The sequence below is a fragment of the Rhinolophus sinicus genome, chromosome 14, assembly GCF_057876585.1.
Source record: "Rhinolophus sinicus isolate RSI-liver-muscle chromosome 14, RSI-T2T, whole genome shotgun sequence".
Taxonomy (NCBI): domain Eukaryota; kingdom Metazoa; phylum Chordata; class Mammalia; order Chiroptera; family Rhinolophidae; genus Rhinolophus; species Rhinolophus sinicus.
In genome coordinates, this window is record NC_142514.1 from 137,422,923 (window position 1) to 137,448,354 (window position 25,432).

At 40.9% G+C, this 25,432-nt stretch overlaps 1 protein-coding gene across 8 annotated transcripts in view; it reads left to right on the plus strand.

Moving 5' to 3' along the window:
- Window positions 1-20,291, plus strand: part of PAK1 (p21 (RAC1) activated kinase 1) — a 134,010-nt gene extending 113,719 nt beyond the window's left edge. For all 8 annotated transcript variants that reach the window (XM_088791553.1, XM_088791551.1, XM_088791554.1 and 5 more), the window contains 7 exons: window positions 1,481-1,529; window positions 7,022-7,134; window positions 10,513-10,630; window positions 12,819-12,918; window positions 13,941-14,137; window positions 15,685-15,822; window positions 18,950-20,291. In XM_088791553.1, coding sequence (XP_088647679.1) covers window positions 1,481-1,529; window positions 7,022-7,134; window positions 10,513-10,630; window positions 12,819-12,918; window positions 13,941-14,137; window positions 15,685-15,822; window positions 18,950-19,036 — 802 coding nt within the window. In that variant the 3' untranslated portion in view covers window positions 19,037-20,291. The remainder of the gene's footprint in view (window positions 1-1,480; window positions 1,530-7,021; window positions 7,135-10,512; window positions 10,631-12,818; window positions 12,919-13,940; window positions 14,138-15,684; window positions 15,823-18,949) is intronic.
- The last annotated feature ends 5,141 nt before the right edge of the window (window positions 20,292-25,432 follow it).

A 25,432-nucleotide genomic window follows, 5' to 3' on the forward strand; every position in this document is an offset into this window, starting at 1 on the left:
AGCTGCAAGACAAACTTACAATTGACTTTTCTTCCCGAATTGACCTGCTTTTCCTGGGAAACATAACCTTAGGGCTTGCCTAGAAATGCATTTTTGCAATACATGGAATTACATTTCTTCAAATTGCATCATATATATCTGACTTATGGCATATAAAGTTATAAATAGTATTGCATATCATCACCTACAAACATACAGGGTTTATGGTTATAGGCATAAAATGAGGTTTTTAGTTATTTAGAATGGACACGATTACTTTCCTAGCATTATTCCTAGTATTTCCCTCCCTTCTTCCCTCCATCCCTCTTTCTCTTTGTGTGAATGTACATATGTATGTATAGGGAGGACACCTTGGGGGGAGGGTAGACGTAGTATCAGATTTCCTGGAAGGATATCTGTTCAAGAAAGCATATTTAATATTTTATGTTTGAAAAAAAGAAAAAGAAAAACCTGTTCTACAAACTGCCAAATAAAATTCATGTATCTTCTTGATCGGATACATACTTGAAAAACACTGTTTTACAGGATCATAGTACCGTGTTTCCCCGAAAATAAGACCTAACCGGAAAATAAGCCCTAGCATGATTTTTCAGGAGGGCATCCCCTGAACCTAAGCCCTAATGCGTCTTTTGGAGCAAAACTTAATATTTAAGACCTGGTCTTATTTTCGGGGAAACACGGTATCATCAAAATGAGAATGGCACTTTGAGATTATTTTAGATTATTTAATGTGGTTTTCAAGTTTTTATAGGTTTTTAGTAGTTCTCATTTTAAATGTAAATTTTAATTGAATAATTGTACAACTTGATGACTTTTCATAAAGTGAACACACCCACGTAACCAGTACCCAGATTAAGAAACAGAGCATGACTGTTGCCCCAGAAGCCCATATCCCATTTTGCTACAAATATAAGCCATTCCCCACCTCATTCTGAAAATTTCCCTAGGGCCCCTTTCCCTTCACTTCTCAACTCCAGTTGCAAATCATAGCTCTAATCTTACCTTAGGTTACAGATGAAGAGTTTGAGACCACAAGAGAGTTAAGCAACTTGCCAAGGGTGATGGAGGAGAGGAGATGAGGAAGAAAGAGCAGGAAATTAGTATAGTATATTGAAGACCTATTATATTCTACGCACTTGGCTCGTGCTTTGTGAACTAATCGATTTAAATTCTCTTATATGCTTTTATCTCATTATCTTCACTTTGCAAATGAGGAAAGTGAAGCTCAGAGAATAACTTGCTCAGGATCATATAGCTGGTAGGAACTAGGTAGAAGTCCCAGATTGGAACTCAGGTCTTTTGGGTACTAGAGCCTGTGTGCTCTTTACACACTGTCTCTCAAATACGAGAAGGAGAGGGGGCAGTGGGCAGGGATAGTTTTGCTATTATTATTAACACTTGCATTGCCAGATTGTGTGTAGAGCTGCATTTGACAAATTTAACACCTGTTTTCTCCCCCCTCTTCCCACCTGTTGTTCAGTGCATCAGGCACTGTGTACACTGCAATGGATGTGGCCACAGGACAGGAGGTGAGTACCCACCACCAACTATTGCTCCTTCAGCTCTGCTGTTTCTTGGTTAAATATTAGCCCTTCTTAACTCAGTAAGGACACCTTCAGTTTCTTTTTTTCTTTTCTTTTTTTTTATTTACTGGATGCTGCTGTTTTTTGTGTTTTTTTTTAAGTTTCAAGTGTACAAAACAATGTAATAGTCAGACATTACTCCCCTCACAAAGTGATAATGGCCCCCAATCTACTAGCCCTCTGACATCGTATATAGCTGTTACTATACCATTGACTGTATTCTCTATGCTGTACTCCACATCCCGTGACTATACATGTGAATATATATATATATATATATATATATATATATATATATATATATAATTGTTCAACTTCAGCCTCAGGTGTACAGTGCAGTGGTCAGGCATCTACACAGTCCATGAAATGATCCCCCTGATAAGTTCAGTGCCCATCTGGCACCCACGTAATCTTTACAACATTATTGATTTTATTCCCCACACTGTATTTCATATCTCCATGACTATATTGAGTCTACTAATTTGTACTTTCTAATCCCTTTACCTTCCCTCCTATCTCCACCCCCCTTCCATCTAGCAACCATCAGGTTTTTTTTCCCTATGTCTTTGAGTCTATTTCTGTTGGGACACTTTTAGTTTCTTACTGTAGCAGACTAGAACTAAACAGAGGAGTAACATGGTGAGACAGATTTTGGAATCATAGTGGCTACAGTGTGGAGAACAGATTGGACGAGATAAGAATGGGAACAGGTGAGTCAGGAGGTTATTGTGTAACTCCAGGTGAGACATGATGCTTTGGACTAAGGTGGTGGCATAGTATAAGTGGATGGATTGGACAGAATTTGGTGATTGACTGAATGTGAGGGTGCCTCACAGAGAATGATGTTAGTCAAGGAGAAAGAAATAGGTGGAGGTGTGGGTTTGAAGAAGTTGGATGCTGACTGAGAGACATTCCTGTGGAACTGCCTAGTGAAAAATTGTTTATCCACATTTGGTGCTTGGGAGAGAAACCGGATATAGGAGAGATTTAAACAGATGTCTCTTGGCTCCTAATCTGGTTGTCCTTCCATTCCTCTGTGTCCAGGATTCCATAGGCATTGAAGTCCTCATTTGAAGGCATCTCTTTGTTTTTCTCATTTCATTAAGCTGGCAGAACTCCGACCTTACTGCCAAAACCGGCTGACCCAAGATCTTATCTTCAGCAGAAGGAGGCCACGAAGGGAATGAGAGTAGTTGGGCTTTCCTTGCATTCTCCTCTGTTTGCAGAGTGGGAATGTTGGCAGGCGGGCTGTGGATGGAAGCTGCCTGGGGAAGTTCATAGTTCAGAATACTGGGGCTCAGAGGTTGAGAGAGGTACCTCCTATTCCAATGAAAAGCGAATCGGGCTCCTCAGAGGAAGGCTGCTAGGACCCGCTTGTATGCGTGTGGTGGCTGAAACCCTTTGGTGCACTGAAGAAGCCATGACTAGTAGGGACAGCACATATGTCACTGCGCTCACTGCGTCTTTTACAAGTGCCTAAGCCAAACAGTGAGGCTCCACTGAAGGGAAGTCAACTTTTTAAGAAAAATCATCATTATGGTTAAGGATTTCTTAATTGTTCTTTGAAGTGAGAATCCACCCACCAAAATGTTTACCTTTAGTAACTTACAGAACCTTGGACAAGTCATTTGCCCTCCCTGCGCCTGAATTTTACTTATTTATAAAATGTGCATGATAACATATGCCTCAGAAAAGTGTTGAGAGAATTCAGGAAAGCAGTGGATGTGAAAATACGTCATCAACTTTAAGAATTACATATTTATTTATTTTTATTTGTGCCTATTCATTTATTCTACACAGCATTTACTGAACATTTGCTTTATGCCACACCTTGTGCTAAGAATAAGAACTATATGAAAGATTCAGTCCTGGGCAGGTGCTCAAGGCATTAAAATCATATATAAATGTAAGAGACCAACTTCCCATTGTGTACATATAAAACCTATAGTGCTGGCAGGAGGGAAGCTGTGTTAAAATAATGGTGAGGAAGGAAGGATGATGTCATTGTACCAATTTTAAATGTGGTGAATTGGAGGCAAAGATAGAAAAGAGGAGGTTATACTAACCCTACAAAGAACCCTATGAGGTAGGTAATGTCATTTCCTTTTTACGGATGAGGAATTTGGGGCTCAGGGAGTTTACATAACCTTTGCAGGGTTGTACAATTAGCAAGCACTGGGTTAGAAACGTTTGATTCTAAAACCTAAACCTGTGCTTTCTGGGCTGCAAGGCCACAGCAGCGCTCAGGGGAGGCACTAGGGCCCCTTGTCATGTTTCTGGCCTCTGGGGCCTTCCAGCCATTGAGGGGAGGCAGGGTGATGATGGGCAGTTCCTGGAAGGGCAGGCGGCTGCGTGTGTGAGAAGCTGCCCACGGGAAACAGAAACTTGACTTCCCTATGGGCTGCCTTGTGGTTACCAAGCTATGAATGGCAGCGAGTCCATTAGGGTGGCTAATGCAGCGTGGTCAGGAAAGCTGCATTTCCTGCCCCAGGGAGTATCAATCTTTAGTGGAGCTGGCCAGATGCGCTGAGTCTTTGTGAGTGATGCTTAGGGGGAAGTCTCCAGCTCGGTAGCACCGAGCTGTCGTCTGCCACATACAGGAAGTTTAGCGTGTTAATGCTGGGAAGTCTTCCAGTTACAGATCCAACAATTATTTCTCAAGCCCAGTTTTGGAGGGAATGTGTGTGATAGAATAGACTGGAAGAGGCTTTGGAATCATCTGGACCCGTGAGCATTGACTATGACCTTGGGCAGTTTGCTTGCAAGTCTTAAGCCTCGATTTCCTTACGTAGATAATGATTTTTGCTTGGCAGAGTTGTTGTTACGTCTTACTGAGATAATGTAGGTAGAGCACCTAACATAGCACCTGGCACACAGTAGGCGTTCAGTAAATAGTAGTGGCGGGAGGGTACCTGGTTTTGGCTGTTGTTCCTGCTGCTGTTGTCATTCTTGCTGCTCTGTGCCAGGTACTCATCCAAGGCAGTTATTACGAGGATTCGCATTTTCATGGATGCCTTACTTGATTACTTAGATTTCTTTTTTCTATGAGTAACACACTGGCCACTATCTCAGTTAGTCCTCAGAATGATCCTTTGAGGAAGGGCATCAAGGTTGGTGTTATTACCCTCAGTGTGTTGATAAAAAGACCGAGGCTTAGAGAGCTTGTGATTGGTCAAGGTCAGGAAGGGACAAACTCAGCCCCAGAACTTAGATCCTCAGAGTTTCAAGGCCAGTTCTCTTTCAGTTACAGGAGTGCTATCTGGTGGCCTAAGTAGGAAGGATCTGATTAGACAGGCATTGAACTAGGCTGTAGTCAGTCAGTAGCTATTGAGAAGGTCGCCTGGTGTCCTGCCACTGCCTCTGCTATCCTCTGCCTGCCATCCTCTCTTCTTCCTTTCTGCTGCTGGCAGTGACCTCTGTGAGGTTCGTAAGCACCATCCCATCCTCCACGATAGCCCGAGGAACACCAGAGGTACTCGTTCGGCTCCAGACCTTACCGTGTGTTACAGGGCTTGCTATACTTAACACGTTGCGTACGGATCATGAGAATCTTCACGAGGGATTTAAACCCCGCCATATACAACGTGTTAACATAATGTCTGTAGGTCAGTGTGTTACCCTACAGACATTAGCAAAAGCTCATCATCTGTGAATAAGAGAAAGCTGCAGCCAGCTCAGAAGCCTAACCTGATAGGAGACCCGCTTTTAAAGCAATTTTTTCTCACTTGGGGTAGGGAATGGAGGTGCTCAAAGTGTTTAAAAGAATCATTTCTATTGCTATTGATGAATTGTATCTGTAGAAAAACTGTCCATACTTGACTTGAATAAATAATAGAGTCAGGGTTTTTTTTCCTTAGAAAAATTTGAATTATTCATCCTTTACCCTTCTTGCTGCTTCTGGAAAGACTAACTTAGTTGTTCTAGTAGGCGTTCATGTTCTTGTCTGTTAAACTGAAAAACAGAAAATATCTCTAGGAAATGAACATTCATCGTATCATTTAAAGTCTACTCCTATGGGGTAGAGTAACCCATTGCTCATGCCGCTTGTGGGTTAAAAATACCTGTCAACCCACTGAAGTCTCTCTTTCCTTCTTCATTTGCACAAATTATTTGTTGAGCACCCATTGTGTGTCAGGCCCTGTGCTTGGCACCAGGGATTCAGAGCTTTCAAATGAACTCTCAAGCTTCTAGACGTACACATGCTAGCTAATCATATAGGGCAGAATGTGCTAAGTTTCATAAGAAAGGTTTAAATATGAGCTTATGGGGCTTCAAAGAAGGGAAAAGCCTATCTGGTCCAGAGAATGAGGTTTCTTTTGGCCTGATACAAAGTATATAAGTAGCTTTTGAACATGTGAATAGGATGGAAGATATTCCAAAGGGGCAGAAGCTCAGATCATGGAGTATATGACGGAATACAGTGGGAAGTAAGCTGTGGTCGGATCATGAGAACTTAGAAGGTTAGGCTGAGGAGCCCCGCTAGGCAAAACAGGAACCATCTATGTTTTTTCAGCAGGGGAAGTGTTATCAGATGTGTGCTGTGGGGGAAGATTAATCTGGTCGTGTGTGCAGGATAAATTGGCATCACTTTTGAGCGTTCTAATTCTTTTTTGCTAGCTGAATAGCTGTGTATGCAAGTCACGTATCCTGTCCGAATCACCATTTCCTTGTCTGTCAAAAGGGGTCAGTAGTAATGCTTATCTCATAGGGTATCTCTCAGGATTAAATGAAATACGCTTAAGAATACCTTACATAGTACCTGACAAATACACAAGAAGTTCAGGCACAAATGCCTTGGAAACTAACATATACCTTATGTTTTTATTATGTGGAAATTTGTTTATTTCTATAGACAAAACGCCTACCAAGATCTTTCTCATACATAAATATTATAGGGATCGCATCCCCTTTTTCTCTTCTCTCTTAACCTGGTCAACTCTTATTTACTTCTCCATACCAAGTTCAAAAAGTCATTTGCCCCTTCCTGAAGCCTCTCTGCATTGCCAGTGAAAAGAGTTCCTGCCCTATTTTGTGTTTCTGTAGCACTTTGTATGGACTTCTGTTACAGCGTACCTCTGTAATATTGTGATTTTTAGAAAGTATTTTTCTAATATAAAGATTTTATTTAGTAGCAAGTTGGATTCTCAGACTGTGGTGCACATCAGGGTCACCTGGAGGGTTTATTAAAACCTAGAGTTTCTGGTTTAATAGGTCTGGGTTGGGCCTGAAAATGTTCATTTCCAACAAGTTACCGGATAATGTTGATATTGCTGGTCTGGAGACCTCACATGGAGCACCCCAGGTCAGAGTGACTTCCTCAAGGGGAAGACCGTATCTTACTCATCTCTGTCTCCTTAGTGTTTCAGGTCTGGTACTTAGGAGGTGCTCAGTAAATGTTGGGGAACTCTAACTGCATATTGAATGTACTTTAATTTCAGGTGGCCATTAAGCAGATGAACCTTCAGCAGCAGCCGAAGAAAGAGCTGATTATTAATGAGATCCTGGTCATGAGGGAAAATAAGAACCCAAATATTGTGAACTACTTGGACAGGTATGGAGTGATAGGCACTGTCAGAGAGCTAGGGCCCTTGGGACTGATGGATGGTGCAGCTGTTAACAGACAAGGAAACACCAACACTCAGAACTGCCTCCATTTAAGAATCTCGCATGATGCTTAGCTCTCTGCCACTGACCCTGCGTACCACTGGACACCTCTGATTGCTGTACAGTCTATCTGGGTTAGGCTGAGCCCTACCACCCTCTAGCTCCTGACAGCTCATCCTAGTACTGTTTGTTCTGTCTCAGGAAGTTCTCCCGCCTATCTGCCTGATTCAACGTGTAGGTCTTTAAATCATTCTGCATCCGAAATCTTTCCTTATCCTGTTTCACCCTCCTGAATAACTTCTAGTTTGTCTGTATCCTCACAAAATGTGACACTCAGTATTTTCATTTGAGATTTGACCAGTATGGAGACAATGGGACTTCTCTGTTGTTCTAAACTCATCACAACCTAATGATTTCATTCATTGTGTGTGTTTTTTTTTTTGGGGGGGGCCTACTTCATTGTTGACTCCTAGTAAGTTTGTAGTCTGTTAAAATCTCTGATCCTTTTCTTTACATGTATTTGCCTTAAACTGGTAACGTAGAATTTTTTAGTTGTCTTCATTAAATCCCGTGTGGATTACTGCAGCCCATTGTTCCAGCCCATCACAGTTTTGTTCTTCAATATAGTAAGGTTGTAGCTACTATAGCATTGTGTTATGCTTTACTTTTTATTAAGTGCTTTCGTGAACAGTATCTCATTGTGAGGTAGGGTTTATTATCTGTGTTTAACAGATGAAGAAACTGAGGTTGATAGATGTTAATAACCAGTCAAGACCAGTAAGCCAGTAAGTAGCAAATGAGAGTTTGGGATTTGAATATTCCTAGCACCAACTTCCATGTGCTTTCCATCATATCATGTTTTCTCCTTTCTCTGAAAAAAGAAAGTGAGCTTCTTGCCCAGGTTTCAAAGATATCACAGATAGAGGTGATATTGAACTAAGTCTTGGACTCTAATTCCTTTACTATTTATATCACGTTGCCAACCAGATTTCATTTCTGCCAGATTTCTTATTCTGCATCCAAAAAATTGGTAAGCTTCAGTGTCTTTAAAAAGGACTTTGACTTTTCCCGTGTATGATGTTGATAGCTGTAGAGAACAAAGCCTTCCTTTGGGGGATGATTGTCTATGATGTGGGTTTGAATGGCTCTGAAGAATTCTCTGGAAGTTATTACCATCCCATCTCTTTCAAGAACTTATTATACAGAGAATATAGCTTGGACAAACTACTGCAGACAATAAAGATACCAGATTTCTGTTTATACGGGACTCAGGATAAAGAAAAATGAAAGCTGCCCAATAAGGGTATGGCATGCTCATAAAATAATGACTTCCTCCTCACGGGCGGTATCTAAACAGTAAAATGCATGACCGTGTTGTTGAAGAAATTTGTGTCTGGGAGTGGGATTAGAAGATTGATAAGTATTGTTTATTGATATGGAATCAGAAGTAAATAAAGCTCAGTCCTTGCCCTCAAATAGCTCCTAGTCTGCTGTAGAAAAAAAGGATGTGGGAGCCGCTGCGGGAGGACAGAAGTGGTGGCCTTAACTGGAGCACTCAGGGAAAGTATTATGAGGTTGGTGTAAAAGTCATTGTGGTTTGAAAGGTTAAGAATGATAGCAAAAACCACAACGACTTTTGCACCAACCGAATCCAATTGAAAGTCTGGTTTTCGTGAGTTGTCCCAGAGGAGAACTCCATCCATGTTTGTTCTTCTCCAATATGTGGTGGTCTGAGGCTTTACCTGGAGATGTGGTGTTTGAAGGTACCTGGCACAGTGTGTGGTAGCCACCAAGTGTTAGAGACAAGCTGCCTCTGGACTTGCGCTGTCGTAGCTCTGACAGGGATGTATTGGGCCCCGGTTGATGGGCTCTGCCTCGTCAGTGTCCAGAGGTCATCTCTCGGCCCCTCCTATTTCTTCCCTCTATCAGTCCAAGTTGACAGATGTCTTCTTGATGTGCTGAGTGAAAGGCCGTAAATGTGCTTTTTTTTTTTTTTTTTTTTTTTGGTCAGTTGGTTAGCAAGGAAACAGGATCAGGCCGGCGGAGGGCTTTTTACCTGGTCCTGAATTCTCTTCTGGTCCAAGTCCCCATAAGCTTCTTGGTCAAAATAGATTCTTGAATAAAGACTTACTTTGTCCTATTTATTCTTTATGGAAATTAAAAAAAAAAAAAACCTACAAGACACAAGACTTCTAATGATAAAGAATACAGAATCTTACGGAAGGCGTACTAGATTCACAGTCACGAGAATAAGACTCAAACGTTACCCTTTGCCTGAGACCATTTGTATTTTTCCAGTAGTCTCCCCATCTACACAGCAGTCATCCTACTGTCAGGATGAATATGAGGTGACATACCACACAGCTCAAGCCAATCCAACCTAGCTTCTTTGTCTGAAACTAGCAGAATAGTGTGTGGGGTTCTGGGCTGTCCTTGTTTTTATTTGTCTTACTCTACAGCTGCGGGTACTAACCAGACAGGCAAAGTGACCTTTTTATTTATCACATAACAGGACTGAGTGATCCAATCCCTGAGTCACACTATTGGTTCTCATTCATGTGTCAGCCCCATAAGCTCTTTAGGGATCTAGTACTAAATGGCAGAAGAGGCTTTGGCTCTGCAGCTCTTGCTGGATTCATGCCATTCCTAGAATCAGAGACACTCAAGATGGAAATCAGTGTCGGCATATTCACTATGTGGATAACACTCCATAGCTTTTAAATAGCTTTTATAGCCATTGTTTCATTTAATATTTATAGTTATATTTTATTTTGCTCATTGATTTATTCAGTAAATATTGGCATCTACTGTGCCGGACTCTGGGGATAGAGTCTTTGAACAAGACCCAGTGCTTGGTCTCATGGATCTCAGATCTAGTAGAACTCGCAAGGAGGGTTAGTGAGTTTCCCTAAGATTGGTTACATGGACTTCAAATCCCATCTTTGTCAAATGGTTGGGAGCTCTCTGCTCGGATGCTTCTAGCGGTGTGGGAATCATGCCTAATTTTAGGAAACATTACTTTGTGTTGTGATGAAATATAATTTTACTTTTCATATCTTCAACATAGTTGAAGATCTTCAGTTATGCCCTTTGGGGCTTCACAGAACAATCGGCTTTGTTTTCTCCAGGTGAATCCTTAGGAGATGTCAAGTTAGTAATTCTGTCTCCCAAATTCTGGTTTTCCCCAGAAAAAAGAACCCTAGACTCTTCCAGATCTGATGGAAATGTAGGTTCATTCTGTGTATATGCTTCGTCTTTGAAATCCAGTGCTATGACTCAATGTACTCTGTTCTTTCTCAACCTTTATGTGTACTTCCTCCTACAGTTACCTCGTGGGAGATGAGCTGTGGGTTGTCATGGAATACTTGGCTGGAGGTTCTTTGACAGACGTGGTGACGGAAACCTGCATGGATGAAGGCCAGATTGCAGCTGTGTGCCGCGAGGTAAGGCCAATGGCTAACCTGCCTTGAGCAGGAGGTGGCTCCATGTCTATGTCTGTGAAAGTTCTGCACCTGATGGAATCTCAGCCTGGGCACTGTGGAGATGGGAGAAATTAGTTAGACTCTCCCATCATTCTCTTATTATACCTGTTTTGCAATTTCTATCACCATGATTTTTTTCTTTAAAGATAATTCTGATTATAAAATTATATACCCATTGTAGAAAAATTAGAAAGTCCCAAATATATGTAGGTGTGTGTGTGTGTGCATGTGTGTAGTCACTTATAGTTTCAATCCTTAAAGATAACTGCTATAAACACTTTGTAATATTTTCTTTCTCTATTATATGGATAGCTATTTTAATCATGTTTTTATTCTGCTTTCTTCATATGCTAAGAAGTTTCCTATGATGTGGAGTAAGAAGGTAGTGACAGAAGAAGTACTATTTTAGTCGTCAGGGAAGGTGTTGCATAGATTTGTATAAAGATCTGAATAATATGTAAAAGCAAGCCAAGAAAAAATGTAGGGTGGAATACGTCCAGGCAAAAGAAATAGAAAACAAAGCTTAAATTGGTATTTTTCCTTTCTCCTCATTGCTATTAAATGTCTACGGCCTGTAATATGCTGGTATAAGAAGGGGAAAAAATCCCCTCCACGAGGGCTCTAGGAGAAGCAGTGTCTTCACGGGGTAACCACATTTTCATTAGAGCAAGAAGATGAAGTAAATATTCAGAGAAGTTGAGGATATTGGGGTTTTGCTGATATGAGCTTGGAACTTTCCCATAGCCCAATCATAGAAAAGTTTGGGACTTGGGAAAAGACTAGAAGATTAAATGATTACATTAAATTCAGAGTTTTATGGGGATGAGTCTAATAGAGTGGTTGGGGGTGATGATGCAAGATCTGGAGGCATACAGATGAAATTATATAGTTGTATATTTAATCAATATTAGGAAACATAAAATCATGTGACGTCAATCCTGTCCTAGAAAATATGATCACCTTTGCATGAAAAACCCTGGGATCTAGAACAAACACAATAAATTAATGGAATTAACACAGGCTTGGGATTCTTAGGAGATCTGACTTCTTTTCTGTACCACTAATGCAGTATTTTAAGAAAGGAAGTATATTAATTTGAGAACATTTAAGTAGCATATTCCAATTGGTTTGCATCTTCAGTATTTTTTAGTTGATAGAAGCTTCTAAAATTTTAGCTTTGGGTTCTGGACTTGAACTACTGGATTTAGTAGCAATCCTGAAGTTATCTTTTCTGATCCCCACATTTTACAGATGGAAAAATAGAAACCCAGAGAGAATAAATGATTTGTCTAGAATGATTTTGTTCATCAGGCAAGTGGCAAAACCAGGCACTTTCCTTGTTCTATTCAATCTCTGTGTCACTCATTCTGCTTGCTAAATATAGGTGTTTTCCAAGGTTCTTTTCTTTCTCCTCTTCTATGACATTTGCCAGTTCCAACCATTTCTGTAACTTTAAAAAAAAAAAAAAAAATCATCTCTTCACAAACGACTTGTAAGTACTTATCTCAAGTCCAGACCTCTGTATAGAACTTAAGACTCTTGTTCAATTGCCTGTTGGACATTTGTCTACAAATGTTAATAGGTATAGAAATTCAGCATACTCAAAACAGTATAAAGTATCTCCTCACAAAAGTAAGATTATCCTCCTAACTTCACTGCTTCTGATAGCACTTCCATATGCCTAGTTTCCCAGATATGATTCTTATTTGTCACTTTCCTCTAGTTTTATCATTACAAAATCCTTTCCATTCTAACAAAGTAGTTTTTCTTGGCAGGTTCTTAGCCAAGTATCTAACCCTCTGTTAAAAAACAAACAAAAAAAACCACACACTCCAAAATATATTGCAGGAACTCATGCACTTAAAGAAAACTCTTACAAGGTATATCATAATAAAGTATAATAAATAAGGTATATTGTAAGAAAGGTATAAGGCACCATGGAGTATTGAAAGAATGCTTTGTCTGGAGACAGAAGACGAGGCTCTAGACCTGTCTGTGCCACTGATTTGGAGCAAGTCTTTTTACTCGTTGGGGCCTCACTTTCTTTGTCATAGAATGGGGAGGTTGGATAAGTCGATTTTCCTGATTTTCTTTAAGTCTTCGTATTACATATCCTTTCTTTCTCCCTCTGCCCACATCACTTCAATAGTGCCTGCAGGCCTTGGAGTTTCTGCATTCCAACCAGGTCATTCACAGAGATATCAAGAGTGACAACATCCTGTTGGGAATGGATGGCTCAGTCAAGCTAAGTGAGTAGGAGTGATGATACTTCTCTGTGGGACCCTGGCTCCTACGGGATGGTATTCCTCTAATACTAGCTACAAGACTCACCAGAGAGTCTTTATTTATTTTCTGGGATATGCAGGATCTTTATATTACTCAGCACTATATAGGGTGTCATTTTATACATTCAGCCAAAAAAAAGTTTACTGCATGCCCACCGTGTGCTAGGTCTTCTGATGGGCAATGAGGTACTTTTGCCTGTCTTCAAGTAGTTCTCAGTCTAATACGTGAGACATGAAATACGTAATTACAAAAGAGTTAGTGTTGTTCTGTCATTCAGTCATTCATTCATTCAACAAACTTTTATTAAATGTCTATTACATGCCAGATCCTCTGGGAATTTAAAAAAATAAGAAGACACAGTCCTTTCTATCAAAGGCTTCATAATTTAAATAAACATATAACTGCAATGTAATGTAAATGAACTTCAGGCAGAACATGTTCCAAAGCGTTAGGACCACTAGTCCCGACAAACAGGCTGTGTCGTAGGTGGATGGGCAGCGTATGGGAAGACTGTTAGCAGGCTCTCTCCCGGGTACATTGTGAAGAATTAATAAAAGCAGCGCCATGCCTGACTGTAGGTGATTAGGGTTTAAGTCTGGGACTCATGCCCAGGAAATAAAGCAAGGACCTAGTTGCCATATTTTGGGGTATGGGAATGGTTTTCAAGAAGAACGCAGCATTGGGGCAAGGAATTAAGGCCAAAATGGGCAGCTTGGACTTTAATGCTTAGTCCTTCTGGCTCCAGGACTGGTGAGAGGCACGAGGTGATGTTTCTCACATTCTTCCAACTTCTCTTCAGTGTCGAACAGGGGACAGGCTAGGAGCTGGTTATGAAGGTGGCAGTTAGGTGACTCCAGCTTTGGAGACACAGGGATGGCGGCAGGTGGGAGTGAGACACAGCTTGACACCTAAGGGTAGGCACACAGTCAGTACTCATGGAAGGAGTACCCTAAATACAAATCCTTCTTCTCTTTTCTTTTTCTAGCTGATTTTGGATTCTGTGCCCAGATCACCCCAGAGCAGAGCAAACGGAGCACCATGGTGGGAACCCCGTACTGGATGGCACCAGAGGTTGTGACACGGAAGGCCTATGGGCCCAAGGTTGACATCTGGTCCCTGGGCATCATGGCCATTGAAATGATTGAAGGGGAGCCCCCGTACCTCAATGAAAACCCTCTGAGAGTGAGTGTCACTAGTCCCTTTTCAAGATGTTTGGGCTGTTGTCTTTAGTCCCAGGAAATGGGACTTAGGCTATTCTCTATGGCTTTCAACCTAGCTCTCTCTTTTCTGGGTAAAACTGGGCATTGTTGAATTTAAAGTATAAATGCTCAAAGATAAAATAGGGATATTAGCAGTCATTCATTTATAGTATTCAACGGTTGAATTCCTATCGTGTAAGAAGCTGTTCTAATGATAATAAAACAAATTATTATATGGTAGCAGAAAGTAAGTTCTATGAAAAAAAGCAGAGTAAAGGGTTTAAAAGAGTAATTGGGGAAAGAGGGAGAAGTGTGCTGTTTTATTTGGGGCAGAGAAAGAAGTCCTCTCTTATAAGTTATTTGTGCAGAAACCTAAAGAAAGTAAAGGAGGGAGCCATGAGATTAATCTAACCCAAGAGTTTTCCAGGAATCAGTATGCAGAGGACTTGAGTTGAGAACAACAAGGAACACAGTGTCCCCGAAGGAAGTAGGTGTGCAGGGTGGAGAATGGTAGACAAAGTCACAGAACCAGCAGGGAGCTAGGTCAGGTAAGACCTTGTGGCCCTTGTGAGAACTTGGCTTTTATTCTCCAAGAGGTTGGAAGCCATTGGAGGATTTTGAGCTGAGGTGTAATGTGATCTGATTATGTTGTAAAAGAATCATTATGGAAAACAGACTATAAGATACCATTGTAATTGTTCAGACAAGAGGGGTGACTTGAACTATACTGGTAGGAGTAGAAGTGAAGAATGGTTGGACTCAGGAAATATCTTGAACGTACCGCTGATAAGATGAATGAGAGATCAGAGAAAGGGGAATCAACAGTGACTACAATATTTTGGAACTTAATTGCAGAAAAAATTGAGTTGTCATTTACTGAGAAGGTTGAAGAGCAGGTAAAATGGGATGATGGTTGGTTTTGAATGTGTTAATTTGAAATGTTTGTTAGATAGCCAAGTGGAGATATTGAGTAGAGTTGGGCATAGGAGTCCAGAAACTACCTTCTATAGTTTCTTCCCTTTAGTCCCAGTTTTGCCTCTGAATCTACACACCATTCATCTTCCCCACCTTCATTTAGAATTGCCTTGAAAATGAAGATGAGTAGGGTGTGATGGAAATAAGACTGGGGTTTGAGTCAGAGCACGTGAGCTTATATGAATAGCTTGATCCCAGGCATACCATCTCTTTATGTGTCTGGACTTTGTGAAATGGCGATGCTACCTCCTGTCATTCCTATTACCCACAGTTATTGTGGTCATTAAGTGAGGTCGTGTTTTTGTAAGCACTTAGTGAATTAAAGTGCTGAATGCTGAAAAGGTTCGTATTACAGTGGTACCTCGGTTTTTTAACGTAATCCGTTCCGGAAGAATGTTAAACCCGATCCTTAGGTCATATTCTTTCCAGTATAGCAGAGCTGCCTCTTTGTGTGCTAGAGGAGGAAAGCCTCTGACCATATTTCTAGAGGGCATGTCTGGGACCAAGAGAGAACTTCAGTTGGAAACTAAGGTGATTCTCCGTTTGTGTTGCCAGGCCTTGTACCTCATTGCCACCAATGGGACCCCGGAACTTCAGAATCCAGAGAAGCTGTCAGCTATCTTCCGAGATTTTCTGAACCGCTGTCTTGAGATGGATGTGGAGAAGAGGGGTTCCGCTAAAGAGCTGCTGCAGGTAACTGCCCCTCTGTGCAGGAAAGCGCCTGATTCATGGGATCGCTAAACCAAGCCTTTTTTGCTTCATTTCTGTCTGTGAGGTACTGGTTATTATAGAACTAGGCTTCTCTCCTACCACTTTCTACACTCAACCTGTAGACCTAGGTCCCTAACCTTCTTCATCCTGGGCCTTTGCTCATGTTCCTCCCTTAGCCTCTTCCGCAGCCTGTTAAACTCATCACACATTCTCCTAGTCTCAGCTTGAAAATCTTGCTGAGCTCCAGTTGAACTTTACCTGTATCCTTCGTTAGCCCTTCTTTTGTTCTGTCTGACGTAGTCTAGCAGAGTTTGTGTCTTGGGGAGGAGAAGCTCTCTGACATGCGAATATTACACACGTCACAGTTTATGGGGAGATAAGCTCAAAAGATACATTTTCAGTCAAGGATATCAGAGGACATAAGTTTAGGGCACAGTTAGTAGTGAGTGCAGCTTTTCAAGTCTTCCCAGTTTTTCCACTGGAAACCCTCTCAGATGGTGGCAGTGATTTCTCCCAGGCTTGGGGAAGCCTTAAGTTGGGGGGTTGCCAAGTCTTTTATACTATCACCTGCTTAATCCTGAATATATAGCACAGTTATTTCATATGGTTGCAAAAGCTACCTTTAGCAGACCACATTAGTATTTAACATTTATATGTCAGGTACAATTTCTTATTACTAGTATTATTTTACTACATTGCCTATGGTGATTTGTTAAGTAGCACATGAAACTTTTGATAGTGATTAATCTGTAGGCATGCGTAGTCAGTTACCTTTTTATTATGAGGACCAAGAGCAACTGAGCAGGGCAGGGCAGGGCAGGGCAGAGCAGGACATAACCACACTGCCCTGCATTAAAGTTAGTTGTAAACATCTCTGTCTTTCCCACTAGATTATAACCTCTATCTTATTAATCTCTGGGTCTCCTCTTATCCCTAGGACCTAATTCAGAATTGTATTTAGAAAATATTTGTTGAATTGAATGAAATTGCGTCATTGAAATATTACCCTCTGGAACATATTTAGCATTTCTTTATGATTGGGGTTACTGGTTACAGAGCACTCGTGTGTTAGATATGAGATCTGGGTTCTGCCCAGTGTAATCCTTTAGTCTCTAGAATCCTTCGGGACTAAAAACCCCTTATAATAGGATCCTTTTGCCTTTCATATGAGGTTTGTTCTGGAAACCCTAGGCATTTGGAAATGTGCAAATACTATGCTAAGCCTGTGATCGGTGAAGATATTGTTGTTAATTAGGTACCAAATTATAGTCATTGAAAGATTAGTGCCCTTTAAAGTTTTCTTCCTGATATAATAATAAATGCATTGCACTGATTCTTTACCACACTCTAGGCACTAAGACTTTATTTATTTTCATCTATTCTTTGTAACAACCCTGTGAGTTATAGCTTCTGTTATTCCCATTTTTACGCATGAGGAAACTGAGGTGTCAGGTGTTCAGTAACTTTTCTATGAATCCATAGCTGATAAACAGTGGATGCAGGATTTCAACCTGTTTCTTTGGCTCTCAAGTTTGTGTGCTCTTGGCCACTGCTATTTTGGCTCAGAGTGATATGTCAGGTACTTAGGAAGGTCCTTAGGGCTTATGTAGTCTACTTTGTTAGACTGGAAGGTCCTTAGGGCTTATGTAGTCTACTTTGTTCATTATACAGAGAAGGAAAACTGAGGCTCCCAGTTGGGTATTTATTTGATTATGCTGCTTTCTCATCTTCGAGGAGAATAGCAGAAACACGTATCTAATGACATTGGCTCTTTAACTTGTTACTGTATATTATAAATATTCAAAACCATGATTTTTGGAATCTTAAATAATGAAAGCTTCACATCTGTTTCTCCTATGCAAACACATACATGGACAGAAATACATAGGATGTTATGTTGGAATTCATATCTTCATGATTGAGCCAAAATCTTTTATTCCTCTCATAGTAATGGTAACTTCTTGTTCTCAGTATCTATTTATGTCCTATTTCTGTCCAAAAAGAAGTTGAAGCAACTTCTAGCAAAGAACATGTGTATATGTATCTATATATATGTGTGTCTATACACACATACAATATAATTAAAAAGGGACTTATAAGAATGGAAAAATAATCAAATATGCAAATCATTTGAGTTAAATAGTTTTGTTTAATATAAAATTTGGTCCTGAGTTTCCTAGTAGCCAGGACAGAAAAGGAAATGTAATAGTCCCTGTATATCAAATGGAAGAAACATCCCACATCCTCAATACACAAAATTTTTTCACTACTAAATGTAAGATCAATTGTAGTTAAGAGGCTCTGAGTTACATAAAGAATTGTTTTCCACAGGTTTACTGAAAATGCACATGTAGTTTCTGTATGGTGTTTTCTCCAAACTGATCTTCTTTAATAGTGGTGGGTGTGGCTCAAAGTACAGCTCAGTGAAAGCAATTAATCATCACTGGATTAATTAGCCTTACTGGATTCAAGGATAGCACAGCAAATTGTAAGATTAGTACTCCTGAAATGCGTACCGTTGGGTCATGATTAGTCAATGTCTTCCTCTAGAGGTAACTGTTATTCTGATTGTCACCATAGGTTAGTCTTACCAAATGTAAAATGGAATCATACAATCTGAACGCTCTTGTATGTGGCTTCTTTTCACTCAACATAATGTTTGTGAGATTCATCCTATTGTCAGTGTATCAACTATAATTTTTTTATTGCTGTGTAATTTTCTGTATAGTATTATATGAATATAACATTATGCATTCTTCCCTTCTCTTGGACATTTGGGTTCTTTTCAGTTATGACTATTATAAGAAAACTGCTATGAACATTCTGGTGTATGTCTTTTGGTGGGTACACAAACTCCTTTCTCTTGGAAGTATACCTAGGAGTGGAATTGCGGGGACATAGGACACAGGTGTGTTTAGCTGTAGGCAGATGCTGCCAAATAGTTTTCCAAAATGGTTTATTATCTTTTAAAGATGTCCTTCAATTTGGGGCTGATATGAGCTCTCTAGGTAGCATCTTAATAAAACATGGATGCCCTTAACATCTTGTGATGGTACTGAGGAAGAATGGTAAATAGTTATGTGTCTTTTGCTCTTGTTTTCCTTTCTAGCATCAGTTCCTGAAGATTGCCAAGCCCCTCTCCAGCCTCACTCCACTGATTGCTGCAGCAAAGGAGGCAGCCAAGAACAATCACTAAAACCACGCACACTCCAGCATCATCGTGCCAAGCCTTCTATGAAATTAAAGCTCATTTCAGAAATTCCAACTCCTGATACCCTCTCTTCCTTGCCTTGCTTTCTCCCATTTCCTGGTCTAGCACTCTCGAGACTTTGCTCCTTAAAAACCATGTGTCCAGCATTGGAGACAACTGCAACCGACTAATCAAATGATGGCCGTTTCTAAATAAGGAATTTGGAATTTCCTCCCAATCTATGGATATGAGGGTGGTTTATGATCAAGGACATATGAATAAACCCTTGGACTCTTACTTCTTTTCCACACACCACCTCCCTCACCATCTGACCAATCAGTTCTTGGATATATAAATTTTGGGCTCTATAACATTATCAATTTGTAATCAGTTGAGGTTTCTTTAGTGCTTGATTTTCTGTGACTGAACTGCCTAGACATCTTGTTGTACGTGAAAATTGGAACAGCTTGTGGAATGCCATGGTGGTTGATAATCCACCAGGAACATGAAATGGCCCAACGTCCTGGACCACGACTTCGGCACAGCCGATCCTGATATGGGAGCGAGCACGACCACGTTTTTCCTTGTGTGTGCTTCTAGCAGCCGTTTCGGAGGATCTTGACCCAGTAGTGTTCCCCGTGCTATTTCTTGTGAAACGGTCTTGGCTATGTAGCGGCTTTTGACTCCCTACATCCCCTAGGCTACTGCCCCCACTCTGTCCGTGTTTAGAACATTGAAAAGTTTCCTGGGGCACATGCTCGGTGAGAGCAGTGTGAGAAGTCAGGAAAGAAAATGTAGCTGCTTTTAGAACAAGGCTGGACATCAGCACCTGTCCAATTATACTGATGCGATGTTTCAAGAACTGTCTGTTTTTCCATCTGGGATAAGAGGCTGAAAGATTAACCCAGATCTTCTAATGGCCTGAATCTTTGGGTCAAAGGGAAGGATCTCCAAACCTGAGACTACATGTTATTTTGGATGGATTTGGTGGCCTGAGATGATCCTCTGCCAGCTGTGAGGGGACCCTGTTTTCACGATGCATGGCCAAGCTCTCTGCAAATGGAAATGCTTGCACTGGGTGTTGGGGATGTTTGCTACCTCCTGCTATCTTTGTGGTTTTGGTCCTCCCACCATAGTAGGACCCCTGGCCAGCATTGTGGCTTGTCATGCCAGCCCTATGGCTACCTTGTCATGCTCTGAGGTACCTACCTGCCTCTGCAGCACAAGTTTTATTTCCTTCAATAAAAGGAGATGAAAATACTCTCCTTGGAGTTTATGGCTTTCTTTCTTCCTTTCCTTTTTTCCTTCCTTTCTTTTCTAATTTTTGAAATAATCTCAAACTTAAGAAAACAATATTATAAAATAAATGTATATGTTTTTCTTCCCAAACCATTTGAGATTAAGTTGCAGATATAATGCTCCTTTACCCCTATATACTTCAATGTGTATTCTTTCTTCTTAACACTTTTAAATATAAATTAACTAAGAGAAGTGGGCCACAGTATTTGTGTATGATAAGGTATTGGCTGAAGCAATTATGGAGGCTGAGAAGTCCCATGATCTGCGCCTGCAAGTTGGAGACCCAGCTAAGCCAGTGGTGTAGTTCAAAAGTCTGACAGCCAGAGAGCCAGTGGTGTAGATTTTACTCAAAGTCTGATTCTGAGAACCAGGATCACCAATGGCAGGAGAAGATTGATGTCCCAGCTCCACAATCAGACAGAGAGCAGCCTTCCTCCACCTGTTTGTTCTATTCAGGCCCTCAACTAACGGGACGATGCCGACTCACACCGGGAAGGGCCATCTACGTGACTCACGCCACCAATTTAAAGGCTAATCTCTTCTGGAAACACCCTCACACACATACTTGGAAATGACTTTAACCATATACTGGGCGTCCGTGGCCAATCAAGTTGACACATAAAGTTAACCAGAACACTCCCCACCCCCACCTCCAGGTGAAGGAGGTAACTCCAGGGGGTACTAAGGGAGCTGATGGCTCCTATAATGCTGTGTGGTTGTGACTTTTAGGTCAAGGGGTCAAAAAGTAATAAAATTGGGGACCCCAAATATAGTTTTGTAGAAAAAAAATACGAAGGCACAGGAGATCCTCCATACAGTTACTTAAAGAACAAGTACAATTGGATTTCTTATTTGTAATATAGAAGGACGTTATCGTTTTCCCGAAAATAAGACCTACCCGAACAATCAGGTCTAATGCATCTTTTGGAGCAACAATTAATATAAGACCCAGTATTATATATTATAATATAATATAATATATTATATTATATTTTATATTATATAAGACCCCGTATTATATATTATATTACATTATATTATACCTGTATATTATATTTGTTATATATTATATTATATTCCCGGTCTTATAGTAAAATAAGACTTGGTCTTATATTAATTTTTGCTCCAAAAGACATATTAGAGCCAATTGTCTGGGTAGGTCTTATTTTCGGGGAAACACGGTAGATGATGGTATGGCCCATCAGAAGATGAGAGTCTTTGGTACAGACCCAAAGACTGTACCTCCTGACTTTTCGATTGCAGTGGTAAACTGGCTAGTCTGATGAGGCCTGAGGAATTGTTAGCTGATTGCCCCTCTGGTATCTTAGCGTTGTCTGATTAGTTGGATGCTAAAGCAGAAGCATTGGTCGTCCTGTAAACTTACCAACACTCAATTTAAGCATTATCGGGATGACTGTTTATTCTGGTATATCTGGACATCCACTCAGATAATGGAATATTCTTCGTGCCCAGGCAGCTTAACACAGCATATTTCCCTGCCTTTACTGCTTGCAGATTATGGAGGCAAGAAAATCCTGAAACTCTCTACTCAGAGACAATTGCTGCTTGTCTAATTCTATACTGGTCCTGAACACATCTATCCTCTTTGTGTTATTTTTCTATTGCTAATATAACAAATTACCACAAACATTGTGGCTAACAACACAAATTATCTCAGTTTCTATATGTCAGAGCTCTGGGCACAGCATGGCCGGATTTTCTGCTCCGGGTCTCATTAGACTGAAATCGAGGTGCTATCTTAGAATTCTGCCCAGCCCACCCTGCAAGGGTCTATCTGCTCTCAGCCATCTGTTAAGGACCGAGGAGATCAGGGGTGGGGAACTAACTGGATAAGTACAACTGTGTACAATCCCCTGAACCTACATATTCCTTTCCACACCTCTAGATTTTGTCTCCTACTCTGATTCTCTTTGGTCGTTGGGAAGTCTGCACAAGATCCTGTACCAAGAGGGGGCAGACACCAACCCGAAGGCACTGCTTGTTCTGTGAGGCTGGCTAGTGGTGACCCATCAAACTGACATCTCACGAATACCTTTATCTTGCATTTGATGGTATTGTGTACCTTGCCACGTGGGCACTGCGTTAGGTGTCTTCACCCTTGGGTATAAGTAAACGCAGTCCAACAACTATGGGACCATGGAGGAAGGAGATTGGTGGTGAAGGAGCTGCTCCTGGGTTCCTGTTAATGGCGATTGCGCTGGGCTAGAAGTTACAGGTACTTTCAGGAGAAGGCTGTCACCAGAAATAAGGACATACCTGAAACCATGGGAGGTGTTTGGAGGAAGTACATAATATCTTGTATTTGGATCCTTTCAGCGATTGTCACCAAGGCCATTCCATTCTTCTAGGCTTCCCTTATTCACAGTTTCCCTTCCTAACCTGTCACAAAATTGGATCAATCATCAGTTACTGGATGCAGCAAAGGAAAGCAGAAAGTACTCCAGTGTTTCCTGACATTGATCTACTTTTGTTCCACTGCCCACTACCTGCCAGTGAATCTGTCAACAGTGGGCTCTTAGGTTCCATGTCTAGTTCGTCCTCTATCTCTTGGGATGACACAGGATTCTTGGTCATTGTTAAAGGCTGGGGAGCAATCCTACAGGCCTTGGTTAGCCTTTATTCAGCCCTGTAACTGGGAACGTGGCCTTAAGTTCGCACAGTGCACATATATACGACTCTGGACTGGATAGCATGCCCCTTCTCAGCTGTTTTGCTCTGTGGTCCAACAGCCTTCACTTGTTTGCCTCTCGTGACCATGACCTATAATCCTGAGGTGATCACCCAGCTGTTTCATGTTTTCTGGGTTTCTTAGGCCTCCATAACCACCTCCTGGCCTACATGTAAAGGAGAAAACTCCCCAGTTGGCAGTGGGGAGGAAAGACTAGTAGATACTACATAGTCTTATTCTTGGTGCTAATTGAGGCTGAAGATAATAGCAAATCTTCCAGTTACACTAGGCTCAATAGCTAATGAGACCACTCTAACCACCCAGCCAATTAGCCTGGATTCCTTAGCTAGGGTGCTTTCATTTTCATTATTGTTGTTACTGTTATTTTAATCAAGGTGGATTTAGACCACAGAATTGATCTTTATCATCCAACAGCCAAAGAGCTGCCTGTGCCCTAATCAACACGGCCTATTGTTTATGGATCATGATTAGTGGTAAGTAGAATAATCTATTCTGCCCGTGGAAAAAGGAGTAAGGTTATTTAATGTACCTGAAAATCAGAACCCTGTTACCTCTTACTGTCTGACTCTGAGCCCCCTCCACCTCTGGTTTAGGGGAGGGCTATTCATGGCTTTCCCTATTCTAATGATTGCAAAGTGTGGTTCCTTTGACATGTGGCAGCATTAACATTACCCGAGCAGTCTTCAGAAATGCAAATTCTCAGGTCTCTCCGTGGACCTTCAATCTGTAGATAAGTCCTGGTGATTCTGATACAGCTAAAGTTTAAGAACCACTGCCCTAGTCGCTGTATTGACCATTCTCCAGAGTTCCCTATAGGTTGAAATGGTACATATTACTGATGGAATCAGGTATGATGCATAGAGACCACACTGGAGGTGGAGAACTACAGTGGTTGAGAAATAAGGGTTAACTTGCCCAAGATTCTCTGTAGGCTGGCCTCCCAGAAAAGGAGTTGGCCTTCAAGTTCCATGGAAACTAGCCACAGGCTTAAGGAAATCAATTTTACTAGAATGCTAGTCAGGCCACTTGTCTGCCATATCAAGTCTGGCCTTTTGCCCCTGGTATGGTCAGGAGAGAGCCTTTCACTCCTAACTGGTGTATGATGCTGAAATGATGGAACAAGGCTAGAAGCCACGGTTCTGCCGTGTCATGCCGGTATTGGATCATAGCCTTTGTCAGGCCAGCCACTCTATGGTTTTCAGACTTCTTTATGAAGAAACAACCTTCCTCATTGGCAGTGAACAGGGAGGGAGTTGATTAGGAGACACTGTTCAGTTACATTCATACAAGGACCAGGGGCCCTCTCACTCCTGTGTGCTGATTCCAAATGGAATAAGCAACATGGGGTGTCAAGATCTGGTATTGCCCCTATATTCATTCATTTCCCCCAATAAATGCTATTCTGCAGGTCTGGTATGTCTACTGTCTGGTCATTTTCCTTTGCTCCGTGTTATTCAATAGTATAAATATGCTGATGCTCTTTATTCATTCTTCTGTTGATTAGCATTTGGGTTATTTGCTATTTGGGGCTATGAAAAGCAATGCTGCTAGCACAGATTTACCTAGGAGATATCCTAGGTGTGGAACTATTGGACCATAGGACATACATATAGTCAACTTTTTAAAATAATGCCTAAGAGTTTTCCAAAAGGCTTATACCAATTTACATCTCCCACTAGTGTGGAAGTTCATACATATTGCTCAACCTTATGTTGTTCAGTCAATCCTTGCTAACATTTGATATTGACAGACTATTTCACTGTGACCAGTTTGGTGTGTGTTGTAGTATTTCATTGTGTTTTTATTCTCTTGTGACATCTTTTCAAATCTTTTCCTCATTTTAATATTGTCCTTGTTGAAATTCTTTGGATAAGTATTTTCTCATTTTATGTTGTAAAATCTCTTATTTTGTTGCTTGTCTTTTTTAAATTGAACTTCTATTTTGAAATAATTATAGAGTCACATGCAATGTAAGAAATAATACAGAGAAATCCCACATGCTCTTTACTCAGTTTCCTCCAACTATAACTTCTTGGAAAACTATAATACAATATCACAACCAGAATATCGACATTGCTACAGTGAAGACGCAGAACATTTCCATCACCAAGGATCCCACATGTTGCCCTTTTATAGCCACACCCACTTCCCTTCTGCCCCCATCCCCTCCTTATTATAAATTCATTTTTTTCTGCTGGCTTTGCGTTTATTTTGCTCTTTTTCTAGGTTCTTGGGGTGGGAATTTAGATTATTGATTTAAGACTTCCTATTTTCTAATTTATGCAGTTTAGTGCTATAAATTTGCCTCTCAGCACAACTTTAGGTGTGTCCCACAAATTTTACATATTGTATTTTCACTTTCATTCAGTTTTACGTATTTTTTTATATAAATT